The 18887-nt window shown below is 46.9% G+C and overlaps 5 protein-coding genes across 5 annotated transcripts in view; 3 read left to right on the top strand and 2 right to left on the bottom strand.

Moving 5' to 3' along the window:
- Positions 1-309: 309 nt before the first annotated feature.
- On the bottom strand, positions 310-3743 carry LOC119280482. The gene is made up of 6 exons (XM_037561314.1): positions 3673-3743; positions 3508-3568; positions 1972-2233; positions 1673-1770; positions 1326-1544; positions 310-1229 (listed from the first exon to the last, which is right to left on the bottom strand). The coding sequence occupies exons 2-6, from the start codon at positions 3550-3552 to the stop codon at positions 549-551; spliced, it is 1305 nt and encodes a 434-aa protein (XP_037417211.1). The 5' UTR covers positions 3553-3568; positions 3673-3743; the 3' UTR covers positions 310-548.
- A 1832-nt stretch (positions 3744-5575) lies between these two features.
- Positions 5576-6725, top strand: LOC119280481 (S-type anion channel SLAH2-like). Its single transcript, XM_037561313.1, has one exon. The coding sequence runs from the start codon at positions 5645-5647 to the stop codon at positions 6647-6649; it is 1005 nt and encodes a 334-aa protein (XP_037417210.1). The 5' UTR covers positions 5576-5644; the 3' UTR covers positions 6650-6725.
- Positions 6726-9194: 2469 nt separating this feature from the next.
- On the top strand, positions 9195-12292 carry LOC119274354 (transcription factor bHLH35-like). The gene is made up of 5 exons (XM_037555030.1): positions 9195-9346; positions 9457-9712; positions 9949-10215; positions 10524-10694; positions 11915-12292. The coding sequence occupies exons 1-5, from the start codon at positions 9267-9269 to the stop codon at positions 11990-11992; spliced, it is 852 nt and encodes a 283-aa protein (XP_037410927.1). The 5' UTR covers positions 9195-9266; the 3' UTR covers positions 11993-12292.
- A 115-nt stretch (positions 12293-12407) lies between these two features.
- Positions 12408-17250, top strand: LOC119274353 (alpha-ketoglutarate-dependent dioxygenase alkB-like). The gene is made up of 7 exons (XM_037555028.1): positions 12408-13904; positions 14008-14165; positions 15181-15536; positions 16113-16251; positions 16370-16436; positions 16515-16636; positions 16746-17250. The coding sequence occupies exons 1-7, from the start codon at positions 13792-13794 to the stop codon at positions 16883-16885; spliced, it is 1095 nt and encodes a 364-aa protein (XP_037410925.1). The 5' UTR covers positions 12408-13791; the 3' UTR covers positions 16886-17250.
- A 348-nt stretch (positions 17251-17598) lies between these two features.
- Positions 17599-18887, bottom strand: part of LOC119274355 — a 3425-nt gene continuing 2136 nt past the window's right edge. The window contains exons 5-7 of the mRNA XM_037555031.1: positions 18220-18304; positions 18062-18127; positions 17599-17939 (exon numbers count right to left, since the gene is read on the bottom strand). Coding sequence (XP_037410928.1) covers positions 17853-17939; positions 18062-18127; positions 18220-18304 — 238 coding nt within the window. The 3' untranslated portion in view covers positions 17599-17852. The remainder of the gene's footprint in view (positions 17940-18061; positions 18128-18219; positions 18305-18887) is intronic.

The following is an 18887-nucleotide window of genomic DNA, read 5'->3' as shown; positions in this document are numbered from 1 at the left end:
GTCACGGGAAGGAGTGCCCGTAGTCAGGCCCTGAAGATGTAGCCATATCGGTGAACCTCGTTAACAAATCTCGGTGTCGTGCCTCGTGCGATTACTTGGTCCTCGGATGATCGACGGTATGCCTCGGATTTATTCTAGCAAGTTGGCTTATCTTTTCTTTTGTCAGCTTTATAGCAAGGCAGATCTTACATATGCGAATGATCTTTAGAATAACGTATGCTTTTCTGTTTATCCAAAATGGCTGATGCAATTCTATATTTAATGTCTGAACTTAAAAGCCAGTTAGACATCACAATATAATTAGAATGAGCAAACTTAACCCAAATCCTGATCAACCATACAACATATTTGGAGTGCTAGCTAGCTGCAACATATTTTAATTGCTGAGTAGGCCCATTGGCATTGCAACCAAGACCCATCATTCCTTACCAACAACGTACTAGTTCTCTTCTCACGTCAAAAAAAAAAAAAGAAACAAACAACGCATTGGTCCAGTTCAAACTGAGCTTAAGAAGGCACCATGGGACACTTGTATGTTACGATCAGGATCACATCCTGTCAATGTGAACGTCGAGAGACACCTCCTTGGACGCCCCAGAACCAACCAGATACGTAGGCGGCACCCCCAAGAAAGACGGCAGCTCCATCAGAGCGACCTCGCCGGGCCTAGTGCTGCTCGTCACCGGCTTCATGTCCAACAGAATGCTGCCTTCTATGCTGCTCGGTGGTGGCGGACAATTTGCCCGAAGCTTCACCGCGTACTGCGGCCATGATGACACTCCAGCTCTGATGCACACCACAGACACGACTGTGGCCATGCCGATGGCGCCAACGGCCAGCAGGAACACGCTGTCGTCCCCTTGCCCATGGAGTAGGCACCCCGGCTCCAACACCCGGAACCGGTGAACTTTGCCGTAGTGGACCTTGTGCACTGGCATTGCATGCAGGGCACCCATGTGGCTGAGGAGCGCCAGCGGTGCACCGAAGAAGCCACAGCCAGGCTCCATGCAGAAGCAGGGCGCGTACTGGCACGCGCTCTGGTGGTCGTCGAGCTCGTTGTAGGGGACGTCGCTCCCGCAGCCATCGTGGCCGCACATGACCGTCAAGGATGAGACGACAGCATCTATCGTGGGGCAGCGGCTAAAGCCACCGCCGTGCTCGCACGTCTGGCATTGTTCGCCGGGGAGCTCGGCGAGGCATCTGCCGCAAGCTACATGCCCGGCATTGCACTGCACAAAAATGTATCGGTTACTGACAATGACATCCTCAGACCTCAGGGTGAATGGAACAAGAGATTGATCGATTGTTGTAGAAAGAAAATTCACCTGGAAGACAGGGGGCTTGATGGGGCGGGAGCAGACGCGGCAATTAAGCAAACTCATGTCCATCTTCAATGTGACTTCTCCGGCTCGCTTCACTTGCCCATTGCTGGGAGGCTCCACGTTAAACTTATTGGCACTCCGATCGTCCTTCTTCATCGTCGACGGCGAACCCCCGTTCCTTCCAATGGTGGTGTTTGGAGTAACCTGCATCCCATCCGTAATCTGCAAAGAAATCATGGAGGCAAACACATCACACCATGAACCGGAACCCACAATGACGTAGAGATATTACTTCTGCATAATTCAAAGAATACAGTCACGCAGGAGTGAAGTGAAAAGCCTCGACGAACTTGTGCAGTATACGGTTTAGAAGAAGGCCCAGCAGACTGCAATTGCTCGCCACTTGCTGGAAATATTGTGCGTTCTGTCGAGGAACCGGGCGCTGCAACTGTGAAAATTACATGAATACACGGTAGAATTTTGTCTGAATGTTAGAGATTTGTACAAGAATAACAAAGTCATGAGAATACAATACAGAGTTTATACTTTATAGCATGTTCACATGCAGTGATACAGAAGTCATGTCGATTAAGAGGTGAAAATGTTTATGCAAGTCTTAATAACCTGGCTATAGAAAATGGTTATGTACCTGCTGATTGACCTGACGTATCTAACACAACATGTACAGGCACAATGGCCGAGCTTGCCGTGTTAGGGGTTGTTGTCGCATTGCCATGCTCAGCTGATACGGGACGATGCTTGTTATTATGATCGGTGTCTATGATAGCAAACTGATCGGCGAGACCATCAGTATTTGTATCAGAATCAGCACGGCTTCCACCTTCAACAGTGTTGCCATTTGGCATCCTCTTAAGCACAGGAGCATAAACAGACTCATCTAGACGACGTGCCTATTCGAAACAGAACATGCATAAGTTATTATATAATTGTACTCTTGAAACATATATAATATGCCACTTCAAAAAATTACTTCTGAAAAAGGTCGCTAAAATAAAATTTGGCATAGGTAATAAACTTGATTGTTCATTATATATATATTTTCAAACAAATGCTAGGTCAACAATAAAATGGATGAATGTGTGTTACAAGTCGAGCATGACATTATACTAAAACGAGGTGTATGAACCATATAATAACGAATATTGTGTTTCAAACAAATAAGAGTATCACAAGTTGTTTGCAGAATTTAGTGCAAAAGTAATTACCATCAAGCTACCAAAGGGATGTGAAGCTACCCATTTGCTATGTTCCTTAGTGACAATGCTCAAGCATGGAAAATCAATAAACAGTGGTGTCTACATTATTCTGCAAGCACTTCTAAACCTTCAGCACAAAGCAAATGAACCGTAATGCCAACAAAAAAAACTACACACAATTTTGGTATTGTTTTCAATCCAATTTTTAAACCTTTGACAGAACAACGGGTGCGATATACCATTGGAAAGCTATGGATTAGGCTATTTTTTTTTCATGTAGAACACTGTTCGAGATTCCTTACGGTTAAGAGCAGTTTCAAAAACGGTGCGACACCACACGAGTGGCAGCGAGCGTATTTTCATGAAAATTTTCAAACCACTCAACAAAACGATGTGAATGATATAATGTTGGAAAGATATCGATGAGGCGGAACTTTTTCATGTATAACACTTTCTCTAATTTATCACGTTTAAGTGGTTTTGAATTTACCGAAACGCGGACACTGTTTTTTGCGGGTCCACAAATCGACGAAGTGAACTGCATCAGACGGGCAACCGCACTAAATGTGAACAGAGAGGGCTGCACACTAATTTTTATCGTCTTCGCTACAATTTTTGGATGCAATTCACATGGTCGGACACCAAGTGAACTTTATTCAACGACCAAGCGCATTGTAGGTATTGATGCATTTGACTTATTCTGAAACACATGAAAACATAGAATAAGGGGTTTGAACCGTTGTACAAATTAGAGCGAGCTGCATATTTTTTTTCGTCTTAAGGGGTTTTTGAATAGAATAAGTTCTTAAGGATGTTTGTGGAATAGACCCACACACTATATGAAAAAGTAGCAACATGTAAAGCAGATGTGGAAACTAGAGAGATTTGGAAACAAACTAGATATCCAGAGGGATTTAAAAAGTGAATCGAAACACTTGCGATGGTGGGATTCCAGCATTGTATTCTACCTTCCTCTTCCTAGCTGATCTTCTTGGTAGGTTATCACCATCCATGGCGATCCACCGCTTACTGCAGATTACAACCCCACTAATCAGTTGCAACACACCAAAAACTCGAGTAGTGAGGGCGTATGGTAGCGATTGGCAACGAAAGAAGCGGGAATTCATACGTACCAGTTAAGAGAAGGCTAGCGGCGGCTGCTGGGTGCCGCGGGCAAACAAGTGGCGGCGCGTGGATGGGCGACGGCGGCGTAGAATTTGAGGGGGATGTCTCGCTCCTCTCTAGGGTTTGCCCCAAATGGAAGGGGGTGACCTGCCTATATATAGGAAGAGGGGTTATTGGGCTATTTGGGCTAGAATTTAGGGGAGTTTAGGTGGGGGTGTTGGGCTGAAAGGAGAGAGGGAAAATAGCAGCCACCTTTGATAGTTTCATTGCAAACTTTATTTATTTGTTTGTCTTACTATCGTGCCTCCATATTAATCCGTTCGAGTATCAAGCGAACTCTGGTTGACAAAATATTTTTTAACAGGTTTAAAAAAATGAAGTTTAAAAAGGGGAGAACAAATTGATGAAAATAGTGAAGAAAAAATAGATAAGAAAAATGCTTAGGCCTTGGCCCAACTAGGCGGCGGCATTGCTCCTGCCGGGTGCCTGTTGAGCCGGCCCAAGTGCTCGCGGATTTGAGAAAAGTTCATCAATTTTGAAAAAAAAATCACATATTTGAACATTTTCACAGATTTTCAAAACTACAGATTTTACAAACCAACAATGCATACATTTATTATCTATTTTGTAACAATGGTCTGGCTGAAAGTACAACTCCTTTTCGTGTTGTCAATATTTGATGTGGGCGATAAATCAAGAAAACGAATCTCCCGCTGCAACGCACGGCCATGTTTGCTAGTATATTCAACAAACATACACCACTTCAATTTGTTTCGAATAAGAATCCAATGATATACACTTTGTGGCGTGTAATTTGTATTTTATTAGCAAACTTTGACGTGGCAGTACCTTTTCGACACTTGAATCATGCATGCACGCCACCGCGCACACAACCAAACATGGTCGAGCTCCTCATCGATCGATCACGTGCATACTACGTGGCCAGGGGCAAACAGTGTCTTCCCGGCCGTCTCCTCGGTCGTCGGGTCGGGTGAAGACGAAGACGGGGGTAGTCGGCGCGCGGCGACGTGGCAATTCGACGACCATGGAAGAATTCGGCGCGACCGCTGCTGCTGTAGCGAGCTGGCCTTCTTGGGGTACGTGCCGTGCGTGCAGCTGGTGCATGCGGCCGGTGGAACGTACCTTCGTGTTCCCCGTCCACGTGCATCATCCCGCTGGCCCGCCACTTGCATGTTGCATGCCAGGAAGATCAATCAGCCGCGCGCGCGTATATATATACATTAGCTCGCTGCGATGAACCTCAGATTCAAGGTTCATATCGTTGCCACTTTCAGGAGAGTCTGTCGAGGTTCATGCATGGCGCCCATGGAGAAAATCGATGTCCGGATGAACGGCGAGCCGAGGTGCGCTCCGTCGCCGGAAGGACACGCTTTCTCGGCTGATGTCGGCGGCGGTATGACGATCAAGACACCTTTCTCTGTGTCGTTGAGCGTACCGGCCTCGCCGTCGAGTGACGCGAAGCCCGATGTCCACCACCCCGCCGTGCCGCTGAAGCAGGCTCGTCAACAGTCGCTGCCGTCCCCGACAGTAAGAGGCAGCGCCGCCGAGGTGCCGGCCATTCGGCGGAGCGACACCGCGCGGAAGCGGGACCGGCGATTCGACCGCTTGAGGACCTTCTCCGGCCGCCTCGACCGCCAGCTCTCCACCCTCCGCGGCCTGTCGCAGGAACTGCCGGCTGCTGACCTCGAGCGCGGCAGCGCCAAGATCTCCGAGGAGGACACCGACGAGGATCACGACGTCCCCACCGCCGGCCGCTACTTCGACGCCCTCGAAGGCGCCGAGCTCGACACCCTTCGCGTATGTCGCATTTTACCTTTTCCTGCAAGCAAAAACCAGAGGTAGTTCGCGTTGCTTTGTTTCTAACAGCAGGCTGAATGTGTGCAGTCGACAGAGGTGGCGGTGCTGCCCAAGGACGAGCTGTGGCCTTTCTTGCTTCGGTTCCCCATCAGCGCGTTCGGGATGTGCCTCGGCGTCAGTAGCCAGGCGATGCTATGGAAGACGCTCGAGTCAGAGCCCTCCATGGCGTTCCTCCGCGTGCGCCCCGCCGCCAACCATGCCCTCTGGTGGGTCTCTGTTGCCCTCACCGCCGTCGTCTCCATCGTCTACCTCCTCAAGATCGTCTTCTACTTCGAGGCCGTCCGTCGCGAGTTTCACCATCCTGTCCGCGTCAACATCTTCTTCGCTCCTTGGGTCGCCTGCCTCTTCCTTGTCAAGGGAGTGCCCCTCCCAGAGTGGGAGATCCATCATGTCTTCTGGTACCTTCTCATGACGCCCATCCTATGCCTCGACCTCAAGATCTATGGTCAGTGGATGTTCAGCGGCGAGCGGCGCCTCTCGAAGGTAGCCAACCCATCCAACCACCTCGCCGTTGTTGGCAACTTTGTTGGTGCGCTACTCGGCGCCAGGATGGGCCTCCGGGAGCTGCCCATCTTCTTCTTTGCTGTCGGGTTGGCCCACTATGCGGTGCTCTTTGTCACGCTCTACCAACGGCTCCCCACCAACGTGCAGCTCCCCAAGGAGCTTCACCCGGTCTTCTTTCTCTTCGTTGCCGCACCTAGTGTCGCGTCCATGGCATGGGCGAGGATCTCCGGCGAGTTCAACAATGGCGCCAAGCTCCTATACTTCGTATCGCTCTTCCTCTACGTATCGTTGGTGATGCGGGTCAACCTATTCCGGGTGTTAAGGTTCTCGTTGGCTTGGTGGGCCTACACGTTCCCAATGACAAGTGTTGCCCTAGCAACGGTGTTGTATTCGTCAGAGGTGAACAACATGTTGACACAGATGGTTGCAGTCGGGCTATCAGGAATTGCCGTTGTCACTGTCATCGGTGTGTTGGCCACCACCGTGTACCATGCCTTTGTGTGTGGGGACCTGTTCCCCAACGACGTTTCCATCGCCATTATGCAGAAGAGGCCCAAGTTTAGCAACATACTTGCGCACCTCCACTTGCCCAGTCCGGCGTGAAGTAGCTCATCCTCCCCATCCCAATTTCATTTCCAAGCACAACATCTACTTTGATGAGTCTATCTCCAGTGGTGCATGGGCATGGAAGAGCAGAGTGTTAGATGGTCGGTGAACAACAGGTTGCATGCTGTGAATGCACACAAGAGCTTATATTGATTAGTACCAACTTATTTGTACAAAGTTCCTTTTCTTTGGGTTTTTTGTATTCTTTTCCCATCATTTGTCAACTGGCTACACGGTGTGGCAGGCTGGCAGAGATATCCTTGAGCAATTTGCATTGCCATGGTACGACATATAATTTGCGTCGCTCTTGTACGGGCGACTCGGGCGGAAGGAACCTAGCACCGCCGTCCGCCAAAAGACCATCCCGCCTCTCCGCCGCCTCGGGAGGAAGCTGCAGGGCGAAGCCCCTGTAGTCGATGGTGGCGGCGGGGACCTTGCTCGCGTCATAGTGGTGTCCTCGGGCACGGCAGAGTCTCCTTGGTGATGGCGGCGGCGATGTTTTGGGTGGTAGGTCGGGGCGGTGGCCCGCCTCCTTGTCTACGCGTCGTACTGCTGCCGCTCGAGCGCGACGCTATTGTGCGGAGCGGGCCGGCGCGGCGTGACGGCGGGCTGGCTGATGCCGTTTTCGTCCAATCTGTCGCCTGGAGCCGCGGGATCGATGTGAGCAGCGCGGGACGGTGTCCTCCGCTGTGGTGGTGATGGAGTAGGCTTGGTGGAGGCAACGGTGTGGTGGTGGTGCTTGTGCTCTTATCACATTACGGCAACATTCTGCTTGATCGGTTTCCTCGATCTGGCCGTCAATATGTTCCGGAACTACTGTTGGAGATCTTGCCGAAGGATGTCTAGATCGGATAGAATCCGGTCGTGCGTGTTCATATCATCCTACGTGGCTCCAGGAGGGCGTGGCGCGAAGCTCTGTCATTTGTTAACACTGTGGGACATGTCGCCGTCTCGATTTCCATGGCACAGACAGCGGCAGAGAAAGTCTTGATGGCTGAGCACGGAGATTGGCAAGGCGGAGGGGGCCTTGAAGGCGGTGGAGTCAGTCAGGTGTATGATAAATTTCAATACCAACAGCGTCAAGTGGGGGCGACAACACTGAAGGATTTCATTTTCGATGGTGCTCCTCGGATGGCGAGTCATGACTTTCAAGATGAAGACCTAAGATCTAGCCTTTATTGGTTGTTCCTGGCAATTACCTTGTTGGAGGTATTTTTTTTAGAGCTCCGTCTTTCTCCGGGGTGAGAACCTATGATCTTGGATCGGGCGACGACGGCGCTTGTGCACCGTTTCTTTCTAAAAGGCGTCACTTTTGGTGACCTTTTATGTTTTCCGGGTATTGTCTTTGGTGGTGGTTTGAGCGTTGTTGCTGAAAGGAGTTGATCACTGTTGCGAGGTCTTTGCCTTTTTCATTCCTTTTTTGTTTTCTTTTTGGGTTGTGTGCATCCCGGATGTCTTTGTGACTTCTTGTTGATGCAGAGGCTATGTGTAATACGTATCTTTGTGATATTAATGTATTCCCCTTTTCAAAAAATATAATTGCAATAATTAACATTTGTGTTTGCAAATTGAGTGATTTCTTGTGAAGTTTAAGTAAGTACTGGTCACCTTTCTATGACTCTATTATCATCTCCAGTAATTCCATATATAACCTAGGAACTGAAATGGCACGAGGCATTTTTATTTAACTATTTTTTTAAACCATGCAAGAGGGTGTTCCCAAAATTTCATGTCGATAGGAAAAAAAAGAAATACAAAGTGCGTGGCCTGATTTTTTTTAATATGGAAACAAGGCCAAAGACCTAAAGAGAACAAACAATGAGAAAATAAGTAAAGACAACTAAGCGGGCCCTGCACCAGGTGAAAGAGAGCATCACCACCAGCATATCCACCCACTGAAGAGAAGTGAGTGGTTTCGTCGAAGATGCCTTCAAAAAGGAAAATATTGTGCCCATGGGTCACGATCCTCTGCAGTACTATACAATGTTGTAGGGTCACTGTCGTGTGGACCCGGCCCCACATGTCATTCGCACTACAGCACCGTACATTACAACAGAGGATCTCAACCCTGTGCCCATAGGCACCGTTGCCACCCCTTGTTCAAGACTAAGCTTTCGCCCAGAGTCACCGACGTCCACGTAGCTGAAACAAAGTAAAAGGGTCTGGCCACGCCATCTTCAAATTCAAGAGCCTCCATAAATTGATGTGTCACCTTCAAATTCAAGAGCCTCGTGTGAAACTTATCAACCAAACAAACTTATGAAAACTTTTCAACCAACCTGAACCTGTCCATGGGGCAAGAGGCCGACTTATTTTGGCTCTATGCGCCATGTTAATTATTGCCAGGCGCCAAAACTGATGGACCCAAACATACGGAGATATTTACGGGACAATGGTAGCGCACAGATTCAGATTCCATCTCGAATTTTATGGGGGAGCAATCCGAAAATGGAGAAGCAGCCAATTACCGTGCAGTAGGCACGATGGCTTGGTCGGCAGGGCGCCAGGTGGCACCAGGATAGGATACTGCTCTCGCTGGCCACGTCGGCCAAGGCGCACAGCAAAACCCTCGAAGGAGAGAGGGAGAGGCCAGAGAGAGAAGCAGAGCAGAGCAATGGAGGGCGGCATGGACGCGAGCTTGGACTTCCTGGAGCTGGAGGCCCATCTGGTGTTCGATCTCGGCGACGCCGATAGGTACGTACGTGATGAGATGAGATGAACACGGTGGTTCATGAAATCACGACCGCTCTGCTCCTCAATCTTGCATTGCTGACGACGCTGTTTCTCTCTCTGCCCCTGCCTAGCAAACGTTGGATGAGCCTGGCTGACTGCTGCAGCTCGTACCTGCCGGCCGAGGACTCGCTCTCCGGCCTCGACTCCTCCTGCTACAACGACCCCACCAGCTCGCCGGACGGGGCCACCAGCTCGCGGTCCACGGCGTCGACCAGGGCGAGCAAGAACATCGTCGAGGAGAGGGACCGGCGCAGGCGGCTCAACGAGAAGCTCTACGCCATCCGCGGCGTCGTCCCAAACATCACCAAGGTTTGCTTCTTCATACTAGTAGGTGAAGAGGACTTGCGTCTACTTCATACTCCCTCTGTTTCTAAATATAAGCTTTTTTTTAGAGATTCTAGTATGAACTACATACGGACATACTTTAAAGTATAAATTCACTCATTTTGCTCCGTATGTAGTTTATATTGGAATCCCTAAAAGGGCTATATTTAGGAACGGAGGAAGTACTAGCTAGTACAGTTTGATTTGATTGAGTTTTCTGTTAACTTGTGCCACGTTAGATGGACAAGGCGTCCATCATCCAGGACGCCGTCGCATACATCGAGGAGCTGCAGGAGCAGGAGCGCCGGATCCTCGCCGAGGTGTCCGACCTCGAGGCAGGCAGCTGCACCGCCGTGGTGGTCAAGTCGGAGGCCTCCACCGGGAGCGAGGGGGTGGAGGACGCCGGCGTTGGCTTCTCGACGCGGAAGAAGATGAGGAGGACTGCTTCCTCCTCCTCCATCAACGACACCGTCACTTCCCCTGCCACGCATCCGATCCTCCTTGAGGTAAATTTTGCTTAGTCTGCAAAAACATACTGATCGAGAAGTCCAAATGTAAATAAAATGATCGAGAGGTCCAAATGTAAATCTAGTGAGAATATTTCTGACGAAAAGAATAAAAAACCTTGTGTAACAACTAAAATGTTAGCAAAGAGAAATATGTTGTTAATTATATCCAAACATTTTGTAGACAACGAAAAGCTTCCAAGATAACATGGCAAATGTGAAACATTTTGGGGCAACTCTATGAAACAAGACTGAGGATGTCAAAACAAACCATTATTGAATAACCGCGTGGTTTATCATTTCTGCAGCTGGAGGTGAGGCCTATAGCGGAGAAGCTGGCGGTGGTGAGCATGAGGCACGACAATGCGCAGAACGTCATGGCGAAGATGTACAAGGCACTCGATTCACTCTGTCTCAAGGTCATCACCTCAAGTGTGACCGTCGTGGACGGCCGCACAGTCCACACCATGTTCATCGAGGTAATCACATCCGTGTTTTGCTGCATTTGTTCTCCAATTAATTTCTCCTCTAGATCTCCTCCTGATTTCATGTACGAAAAGCTTGCTCCCATCTCTTTCGCTCGGTCGCTCTCGAATTCTTTCAGTAATGTCACATGAATGACATCATAAGGGATGGCACTCTTGGTTATGGGAGTTCGTAAATTTATGAGTTTTGTTTTACTTCACAAGGGAACCAAGTCTTTATTTGGCTTCAAAGGAAAATTACGGCAATTATAGTGGAGAAACACAATTCATACAGAAATTTTCTCTTCAGTCCACTTGAAACGCGGGATAATGAAAGACCCAAAAGAAACAATGGGCACTGATAGAGAATCATTCACCATTTGAATCTTCACAAGTTCCCCACATCACCGACACCTCATCAGTCGGTTAGAGGCATGGGCACCACTTATCAATGCTTGGTGTTCATTTCTTATATGTTCTTTGTTAGGTTTGTGTGGTTGAGATGGTGTCATGCGGAACATAGATATTTTGGCTCCATCACTTCCCTGGCATTGTTAACATGGTCTAGGTCTACCATATAGAGCCAATGGTTCTCATTAGTAGTCGCTTCATACTTTTGATATTCTTCCTCCTCAATGCCGACTAGGCATCAGTTTGACAAGTTTTCCTTGTGAGATGTGCGACCCGTACATGGCTCATTAAAAAGAAATCTATTTTTGAGGTGTGCGGCTCTTAAGTCTCTTTAAACCTCATGAGGTTGGCTCTTTAGACCTTATGAAGTTAGTCCAGCTTGTATGGAATTTGTAACTTCATCAGCAGGTACACGGGGAAACATCAAGATGGGATCTAAAGATGTCGGCTTCGAAGGACCTTGACATGATCTTTGGTCTTGTTGTTGGTGTTCATTTCAGGTCTTTCGATCTAGTGGACTTTGTTTCATGAATTAATAGAGCCGTACCGCTGTTCTGAAAAAGGGATCACCAACAAACTTATCGCATAACATATTTTTCCCAGTTACGTTGATCAATGATCGTGTTGCCAGTTCATATGACTATGTATTTTTTTAGTCACCCTTCTTTCATACGACTCATTAGATATACGTTGGCTTGACTTAAGCTTGTGAACACATGGATTACACATATGCATTTGGTAGCATGCACATATTTTCATTATATTTTCTGTCAATATCAGCAGCCATTTATATTCTTTGAAAATCTAGTTATTATATTTTTCAGACGGAAGAAATGGATAGTGTTGAGACGATCAAGGAGATGGTACAGGCTGCACTCAGCCATCTCGATTTCTCGATGTGAGAAGACCCACCGAAGTCCATGAGTCACTGATGAAGATTAAGTGTCTCAAAGAATGTGTAATGGGCACACCCCAACTACCGATGCTCCATCATTCTCACTACATCATGGAGGAGAGCCGTGGTTTGGTCCATTCCGGTAATACAGCATTCTAATAAAAGTGACTACAATTGCAATAACTTATATGGCCCAAAAAATAGTAATTGTGCCTAGAATTTATGTAAGCTCGTAGTATTAGTACTCCCTCCCTTTGGATTTGTAAGTGCATCTCCATACATAATTATAGAACTTCAGTTCAGCTTACATCTTTGTGCACCGCAACTACTGGTATGAAATCCGCACTTTAACTTTACCATGTTCGGCACTGCAGATTCTTTTTACATATTGATCAGGGTAAAAGGTAATATAATCTCGAAAGGCGATGGTGTGACCCTCGTTATCACGATCACAGTGAGTTGCAACTTGCAGGTCCAGGTAGAGTATCAAGAGTGGCTCCATGTATATTGGAACAGCCACACACTTCCGCGATAGCGGGAGCTCGCCATCGATGACCTCCGCCTTGTTCTCTTCTCCACAAGAAAAGAGCACGACACTCTCGCCGTCGTAGAGTTCGTGGTGCGCGGTGATCTCGCCATAGACATGGTAGACGGTGCCGGTCCCAGTGGCACCGGGAGGTGCGAGATCGAGGTTGACGTACACGTTGGCCTGTATAGCCTTGTGCAGCGCCATGAAGGTCATGTCTATCTTGCGGCCGTGTCTTGTGGAGATGGTGCGGGTGATGACTTTGTTGCACGCGTACGGGTTCACCGTGAACGAGAAGTTTCCATTGTAGTGATCATCGGCTTCGCCGTTGTCCCCCGGGATCTTGATTTTGATCCAGAAGGTGTCCGTCAGGGCGCTGCTCGACTCGAGTATCAGATTATTCTGTGGATCGACGGTGTGTCCTCTCTGCGATGACCAGAAGTGGCCACCAAAGCCGTCGGTGGCGGCGAAGGAACCCGTGAAGCGGAAGCGAGGACGCACGATGAAGAGCTCCACCCGGTACTTAGAAAAGGAGTAGGCTAAGTTCAGGTTTTTGCTGTCTCCGTTGTAGCAGATCATGTGACTCGGTGGTGGATAGTCCCTCTCGTCGTAGCCGTCGTCCTCGCTGATGTAGTCGGCCATGTCCTGCGGTCTGTAGAACCCCCCATTGTCGTCATCATCATACTCGCTCCTCCTGCGGTCGTCGCCGTCATCATCATCGCCGCTGCCGCTCACGATGATGCCATCATTGCCGATGCCATGGAGCCCGCTGCCAACGTTGTCTCCCCCGACGCCGTCACCACCGATGCCATGGGAGCCATCGCCGGCATTGTCATCAACCTCTTTCTGGTTGTACTCGGCAGCAGATTCTTTCTCTGCCGTTCCTGTTCCTATAGCGGGCTCAGTGGTGCATGCCTGCAGGTCGCACGAGACGGCCCTCGAGGATGGCCTTTCCGGCGGCCCTCCGGCGGCAGCCATACCGCTCACGCCCTTGCCAAGATTGCCGGCGGTAATGAAAACCTAGAGCGATCGATCTGGTTGATTAACTTCGGTCTCCTGAGAGGCTCAGACAGACCTAATTTATCCATGCCATCCATCAAACCTGGGCCGGGCCTGGTTCTGTGCACAGTTCCTGGCCCAGTCTAGGAGGAGACAGGAACCTGGACCGAAACTGGTTCGGCGCACACTATTAACTTCCGTGGGCCAAGACCACCAATCCGAAGGGAAAAAACAAAGAGGGTACAGCGAGAACGGCGGCGGCGGCGCCACACTTGCCGGCGATGTACGCGGAAACGGAGCCCGGGGCCGCCGCGGAGCGCACGGCGTTCCGGCGGGCCGAGAAGCAGTACAAGCTCTACAAGCCGCCCAGTCGCAAGGGCAGGTCCAACTCCAGGTCTCTCTCTCTCTCTCTCTCTCTCTCTCTCTCTCTCCCTTGGCCCTCCGCCATCTCCACGCGGGAACAGCAGAGCAGAGCCCTGACTTTTCGAGCGCTGCAGGGGCAAGCCAGCCGGCGGCGGCGGCGGCGGGGACCTGTCCGCGGTGGTCGACTTCCACGCGCTGCTTGCTGCCGGAGGAGGCGAGCTGCCCGCCGGGATCCGGAGGTGCGACCGCGCCGGCTTCCACCTGCCCGTCTTCTGCTTCCTCGACCGGCCAGGTAACTCCACAATTCTCCCAATATTGCTCTGCTTTCGATACTTATTAGGATTATTCATGATCCAGTTTGGATTTTTGTTCTTACAATTTACCAAGTCAGGACATTGCATTTAAACAGCAGCAACTTGCAAAATTACTTGCTGCTTCTAGTTTTGGGTCATCAAATTATTTCTTAACTGTTTATTCCAGTGCTTGTGCAATTTTCACATCAGTGCTAACTTTGTTTCACATCATTTAACTGTTTCTCTAGACGCATGTGCTTCAAGGATCTTAGGTTCCATAACACCTGCAAATACCAGCGCCGAGGCCCGTAGGAATTTCCCTTGACCGAACGCCCATTCCACCTTTGTTTCACGACTTTGCCACAACGCCACCTGTATTAAGCTTGGGGAAACCCTATGGTGGTGACAAACCCAGTACCACATGAATGCCTTGTAGTGACGGGCGTAAAAAGCCCATCAGTGACGGACAAGACTCTCGGGGGCGCCCGGAATTGCTAACATGGCATCCGTGGCGGGCGCTCGCCTGTCACTGGTAGTGCACCAGCAGTGGCGGGTGCCTATCAGTGCCCGCCACAGAAATTTGATGTAGCTTGAACAAAATGGAAGATATCATCGGTAAATAAAAGCACATCCTGCTTATTAACATCTCGGAAATATTCTACCTAATAAAGCAGTGCTAACTTTGTCCCAAACATGAGCGGCAGACGGCAGAGAATGTCAAATTTTCATATGGAACTCGTGATTTCCCTTAACCCCTCCTATGTGGCATATGCTATGCCTGAACTATTATGTCAGCAAGTTCCTCGCCATGAGTATATCTGTATATGTCTATCCAAAAAGGAGTACGAATGGCATCATAACTTTCGAGTAATTCGGGTTTTGCTTGCCTATTTATGTCAATATTTCAGCCTCCAACACTTGATCGTCATACCTAATACCCATCAATCATTCTAATCTCATTATACTACTGTTCATTTGTGAAATAGTACTCATACCCTTCGCATAACTCTGTAGGATTCTATTTCATCCCTGGTGCTCTATCTACCGAGGAACAGTGCTATTGGATCAGGGAAAGCTTGAAAACATTCCCACAGCCTCCTAATAGAACCAACTTGACTGCTACATACGGTCCAATTTCTGACTTGCTCATTGCTGCTAAAAACCAAAAGATTTTGGTTGAAGTGGAAAGTTCCAGTGGCAAACCAAGAGATGAGCAGAATAATGTTGGGGAAAATGCACATCCGGGTAAATTCAATTTTGTGGATGGCTCAGAGATCCAAAAGGGGGAAAGACCTAAGTCGACCACGGCAGCTGCTCTTGTGCGCAAGCTCCGGTGGAGCACCCTTGGTTTGCAATTTGATTGGTCAAAAGTATGTATGTATCCTTTTTATTAAATGTTGGATGTGTCTTTATTTTCATTTTTCTTGAATTTAATTCTTTTAACTTGTGGTGGTATTAAAATTTGGTGGTACTTTACATATGAATATGAACAAACCAGCAGGCATATTTTTCTTCAATTTTTTCTGCAATTGTGACAAACAAGCCCAATTCATTATAATTATAGTGTTATTATGACGAATTCATAATTCCATATTACTCCCTCCGTCCCATAATATAATAACGTTTTTGAAACAACACTAGTGTCAAAAACGTTCTTATATTATGGGAGAGGGAGTAGTACTTAAGGAGCTTTGTTTGATTATGATAGTCCTTGCAAAGCTATTTTTAAGCATGATGATCTCTGGAAACATTATATGCAACTAATCCCTGTGTGCATACATCACGCGCTAATATCATAATGTAATTTATTATCATACTCGTCCATGAAACTTGATAGCTGCAATCTTTTGTGCAGTGCTTGCACTTAATTAAAATCATATACTTATTGCACTGTAAGATACGCTTTTGGTTGCAACTGCATATTAACCATTTCCTGTTTCTGTCAGCGTAACTATGATGTATCGCTTCCACATAACAAGATTCCAGACGACCTTGCTGCTCTAGCAAAAAAGATGGCTGTTCCAGCAATGCCTTTTAGAGAAGAATTTGCTGCAGAAGCCGCCATAGTGAACTATTATGGTCCAAGTATGTAGCTTGTCGCACACTGAATGGCCTAGTAGATAGATGCACCTTGGCAAATTGCCTCAAAGTTTCATGCTAGTCTCTCTGTCTGTACTGAAAAAATATGCTTTGACTTATGTAGGTGACATGCTTGGTGGGCATGTTGATGACATGGAAGCAGATTGGACAAAACCTATTGTAAGCATAAGGTAGTACGTCTCAGTTGCTTTCTTGTACGATTATCTTAATCTGAATGCAGTGTCTTTAACATTTATTGGTTTGCTTAGTTTGGGTTGCAAGTGCATTTTTCTTCTTGGAGGGAAGACGAGGGATGAAGCTCCAACACCAATGTTCCTGCGAAGTGGTGATATTGTATTGATGGCTGGGGAAGCCCGAGAAAGATTCCATGGTAGTTTATTTATTTTAAATGAAAAAAATTCTGGCTTAATAAGAAAGTTAACTGAAAAATACCATGTATCACTAGCTTTCTAGAATAACTTATGGTCTCTATTCTACAGGTGTTCCACGGATCTTCACAGAGGGTGACCAGCAAGATATCTCTGGGCTGGTATCAGAACTATCTGATGATGATGACCGCTTTATCTTGGATTACATTCATAATTCAAGGATAAATATTAACATAAGACAAGTGTACTGAAGCTACTTTAGTTATTACTGAAAGTTTGCACACCTGCCGCCTCCCAGGGGACCACAGTAGATGTGCAATTTGTTTTTATTAACTGCATCTGGAGTTTGTTCTGAAATGTTGCTGGAAGATGAGGTAACTTATTGACCAGGAGAAGCAATCATGTTCCTTCAAAGGGTAGGCCTCCAATAGACAGGGCATTTTTGATAATTTCATACCCTCAGCGAGACCTCAGTTATCATAAAAAGAATCCTGCTAATGCGACAGATTGTAAATCACTTAATGGCTTAATGCCTGATGTATGAGAAGTTGTTCATCTTGTGTACTCTTTTCCAGAAAATTTACTTGCCAAGATCTCCATCTGTTGATTCTTTGAACAAAAACGTACCTTCTGCTGTGCAGATGGACAAGCTAAAATGGTCAGATGTGTTCATATTTTTCAGCCTGTAATACATTGAATACAGTGTCCTATCAAAGATAGAAATGTCTGTATCATGTTTGGGCACAATTCAAAGTCATGGAGAACAGGAGAAGTCAGCACTTTGAAAATGTAATCTTCTTGTGTTGGCCCTTAGTATTACCATAGATCATTCTGTCAATATTCAGTCGTCTCCTTAACTGCCTTCCTTTTCGTCCCTTTGTCGATCGATAATGGCAACTCATTGTCTCCATGGAAAATAAGAAAGAAAATGTATTTGCTCAAACTGGATGTTTTGACACGGTTGTCGGTCCAAATCACACTAGTAAAGATGTTTCATCAAGGCTAATTATATGTATTTGGGGTGAAGTGAATATATAGCAAGAAGCTGTGTACACCATTTCTAGCCTTTCTGGTGGCAAAATGCAGATAATATTAAGTAGAACACCTGTAGTCTTTTCACTTAGCAAAGTGCAGATTACATGAAGTAAAGCTGTATGGCTATAGTAGAGGAAGAAGACTGGATGGGATGTAAATCTCTCATCTCGTCAAACATGTGAACTATTTCTCAACAATCTCTTGGATCTGCTCCGGAGTCAAGATTGACGCACTGGTATCAAAATCAGCGCTCTCCAACTGCTTGCGCAACTGCATTGACAATAAGGTCAAGGTAAGTGTTATGCATTGCTTCTTCTGCTCATAAGCAGTTACTAAGACAAAAGTCTGGTTGTGTATGTTTTACTGGAAGGGGACAAGCATAGAGAACGTACAGTCTCAAGTACGACAGATTGGCTCTCGGGGCTGTATTTTCTAATTTGAACCAACATCTCCAGTTGCTGCAACAGCAATTAAAAGGATCTAATTACCATCTTCAATACAGTTAAGATGGATGTTCGAAAAAGGCACTATAAAAACATCTTTGCCTCACCTGTTGTTGCAATTCCTGTTGAGTGTGCATTTTCTCGGCAAACTCTAGAGGCTCAAGCTCGGCCTCATCAATAGCCATCTCTTCTCTATCAAATTAAATGGGGAAATAATCAGAACATGGCTTCTAGACAATAGTTCAGGTCAAGTTTGTAAACCACGAAATATTCTTGCCAGAGAGCAGGTTGTGGCTGTATATTCATTTTACTTGTTCTGTTTTATGGCTGGCGCATTAATAACTGATACAGCTCTTTTCCTTGAAAATAAATAAATAAAAGAACACACCACTACACAGATCAGCGTGGACTATATTCAAACTTGCACTACCATATAAGTTGTTTACTTTAGAAAAATTAATATGTCACTAAATTATGTAAAGGCCATGCAACATCGGAACTAATACATGAAGCTATGGGGTGTAACATACACAAATGCAATTGGAAAACTGCTAAATCCAAAATAATGAATAAATAAATTAAGCATTACTAGCAGGTCTCTTAACTACTACTCCCTCCGGGTTTATTAGGCCCCCTCTTATTTTGGCCTAAAGTTTGACAATAAGTTTAACTAATAAAATGTAAAATATATGCCACAAAAACTTATACTATGAGAAAGCTCTTTCAGATACAAAACTAAGAATATGTTTTTTGTATCATATAACTTATACTTTAT

Source organism: Triticum dicoccoides, chromosome 3B (genome assembly GCF_002162155.2).
Source record: "Triticum dicoccoides isolate Atlit2015 ecotype Zavitan chromosome 3B, WEW_v2.0, whole genome shotgun sequence".
NCBI classification, from domain to species: Eukaryota; Viridiplantae; Streptophyta; class Magnoliopsida; order Poales; family Poaceae; genus Triticum; species Triticum dicoccoides.
Note: the sequence above shows the minus strand (reverse complement) of the source record. Positions and strands in the feature narration are given on the sequence as shown.

Excerpts from the sequence above, each read along its gene's own strand:
- LOC119280482 (XM_037561314.1), bottom strand. The coding sequence starts at position 3,552 with ATGGATGGTGATAACCTACCAAGAAGATCAGCTAGGAAGAGGAAG. Across the intron at positions 2,234-3,507 it reads GATCAGCTAGGAAGAGGAAG|GCACGTCGTCTAGATGAGTC; the intron begins GTAGAATACAAT and ends TGTTTCGAATAG. Across the intron at positions 1,230-1,325 it reads TCAAGCCCCCTGTCTTCCAG|TGCAATGCCGGGCATGTAGC; the intron begins GTGAATTTTCTT and ends ATTTTTGTGCAG.
- LOC119280481 (XM_037561313.1), top strand. The coding sequence starts at position 5,645 with ATGTGCCTCGGCGTCAGTAGCCAGGCGATGCTATGGAAGACGCTCGAG.
- LOC119274354 (XM_037555030.1), top strand. The coding sequence starts at position 9,267 with ATGGAGGGCGGCATGGACGCGAGCTTGGACTTCCTGGAGCTGGAGGCC. Across the intron at positions 10,216-10,523 it reads CGCATCCGATCCTCCTTGAG|CTGGAGGTGAGGCCTATAGC; the intron begins GTAAATTTTGCT and ends TCATTTCTGCAG. Across the intron at positions 10,695-11,914 it reads TCCACACCATGTTCATCGAG|ACGGAAGAAATGGATAGTGT; the intron begins GTAATCACATCC and ends TATATTTTTCAG.
- LOC119274353 (XM_037555028.1), top strand. The coding sequence starts at position 13,792 with ATGTACGCGGAAACGGAGCCCGGGGCCGCCGCGGAGCGCACGGCGTTC. Across the intron at positions 15,537-16,112 it reads TGCAATTTGATTGGTCAAAA|CGTAACTATGATGTATCGCT; the intron begins GTATGTATGTAT and ends TGTTTCTGTCAG. Across the intron at positions 16,637-16,745 it reads AGCCCGAGAAAGATTCCATG|GTGTTCCACGGATCTTCACA; the intron begins GTAGTTTATTTA and ends TCTATTCTACAG.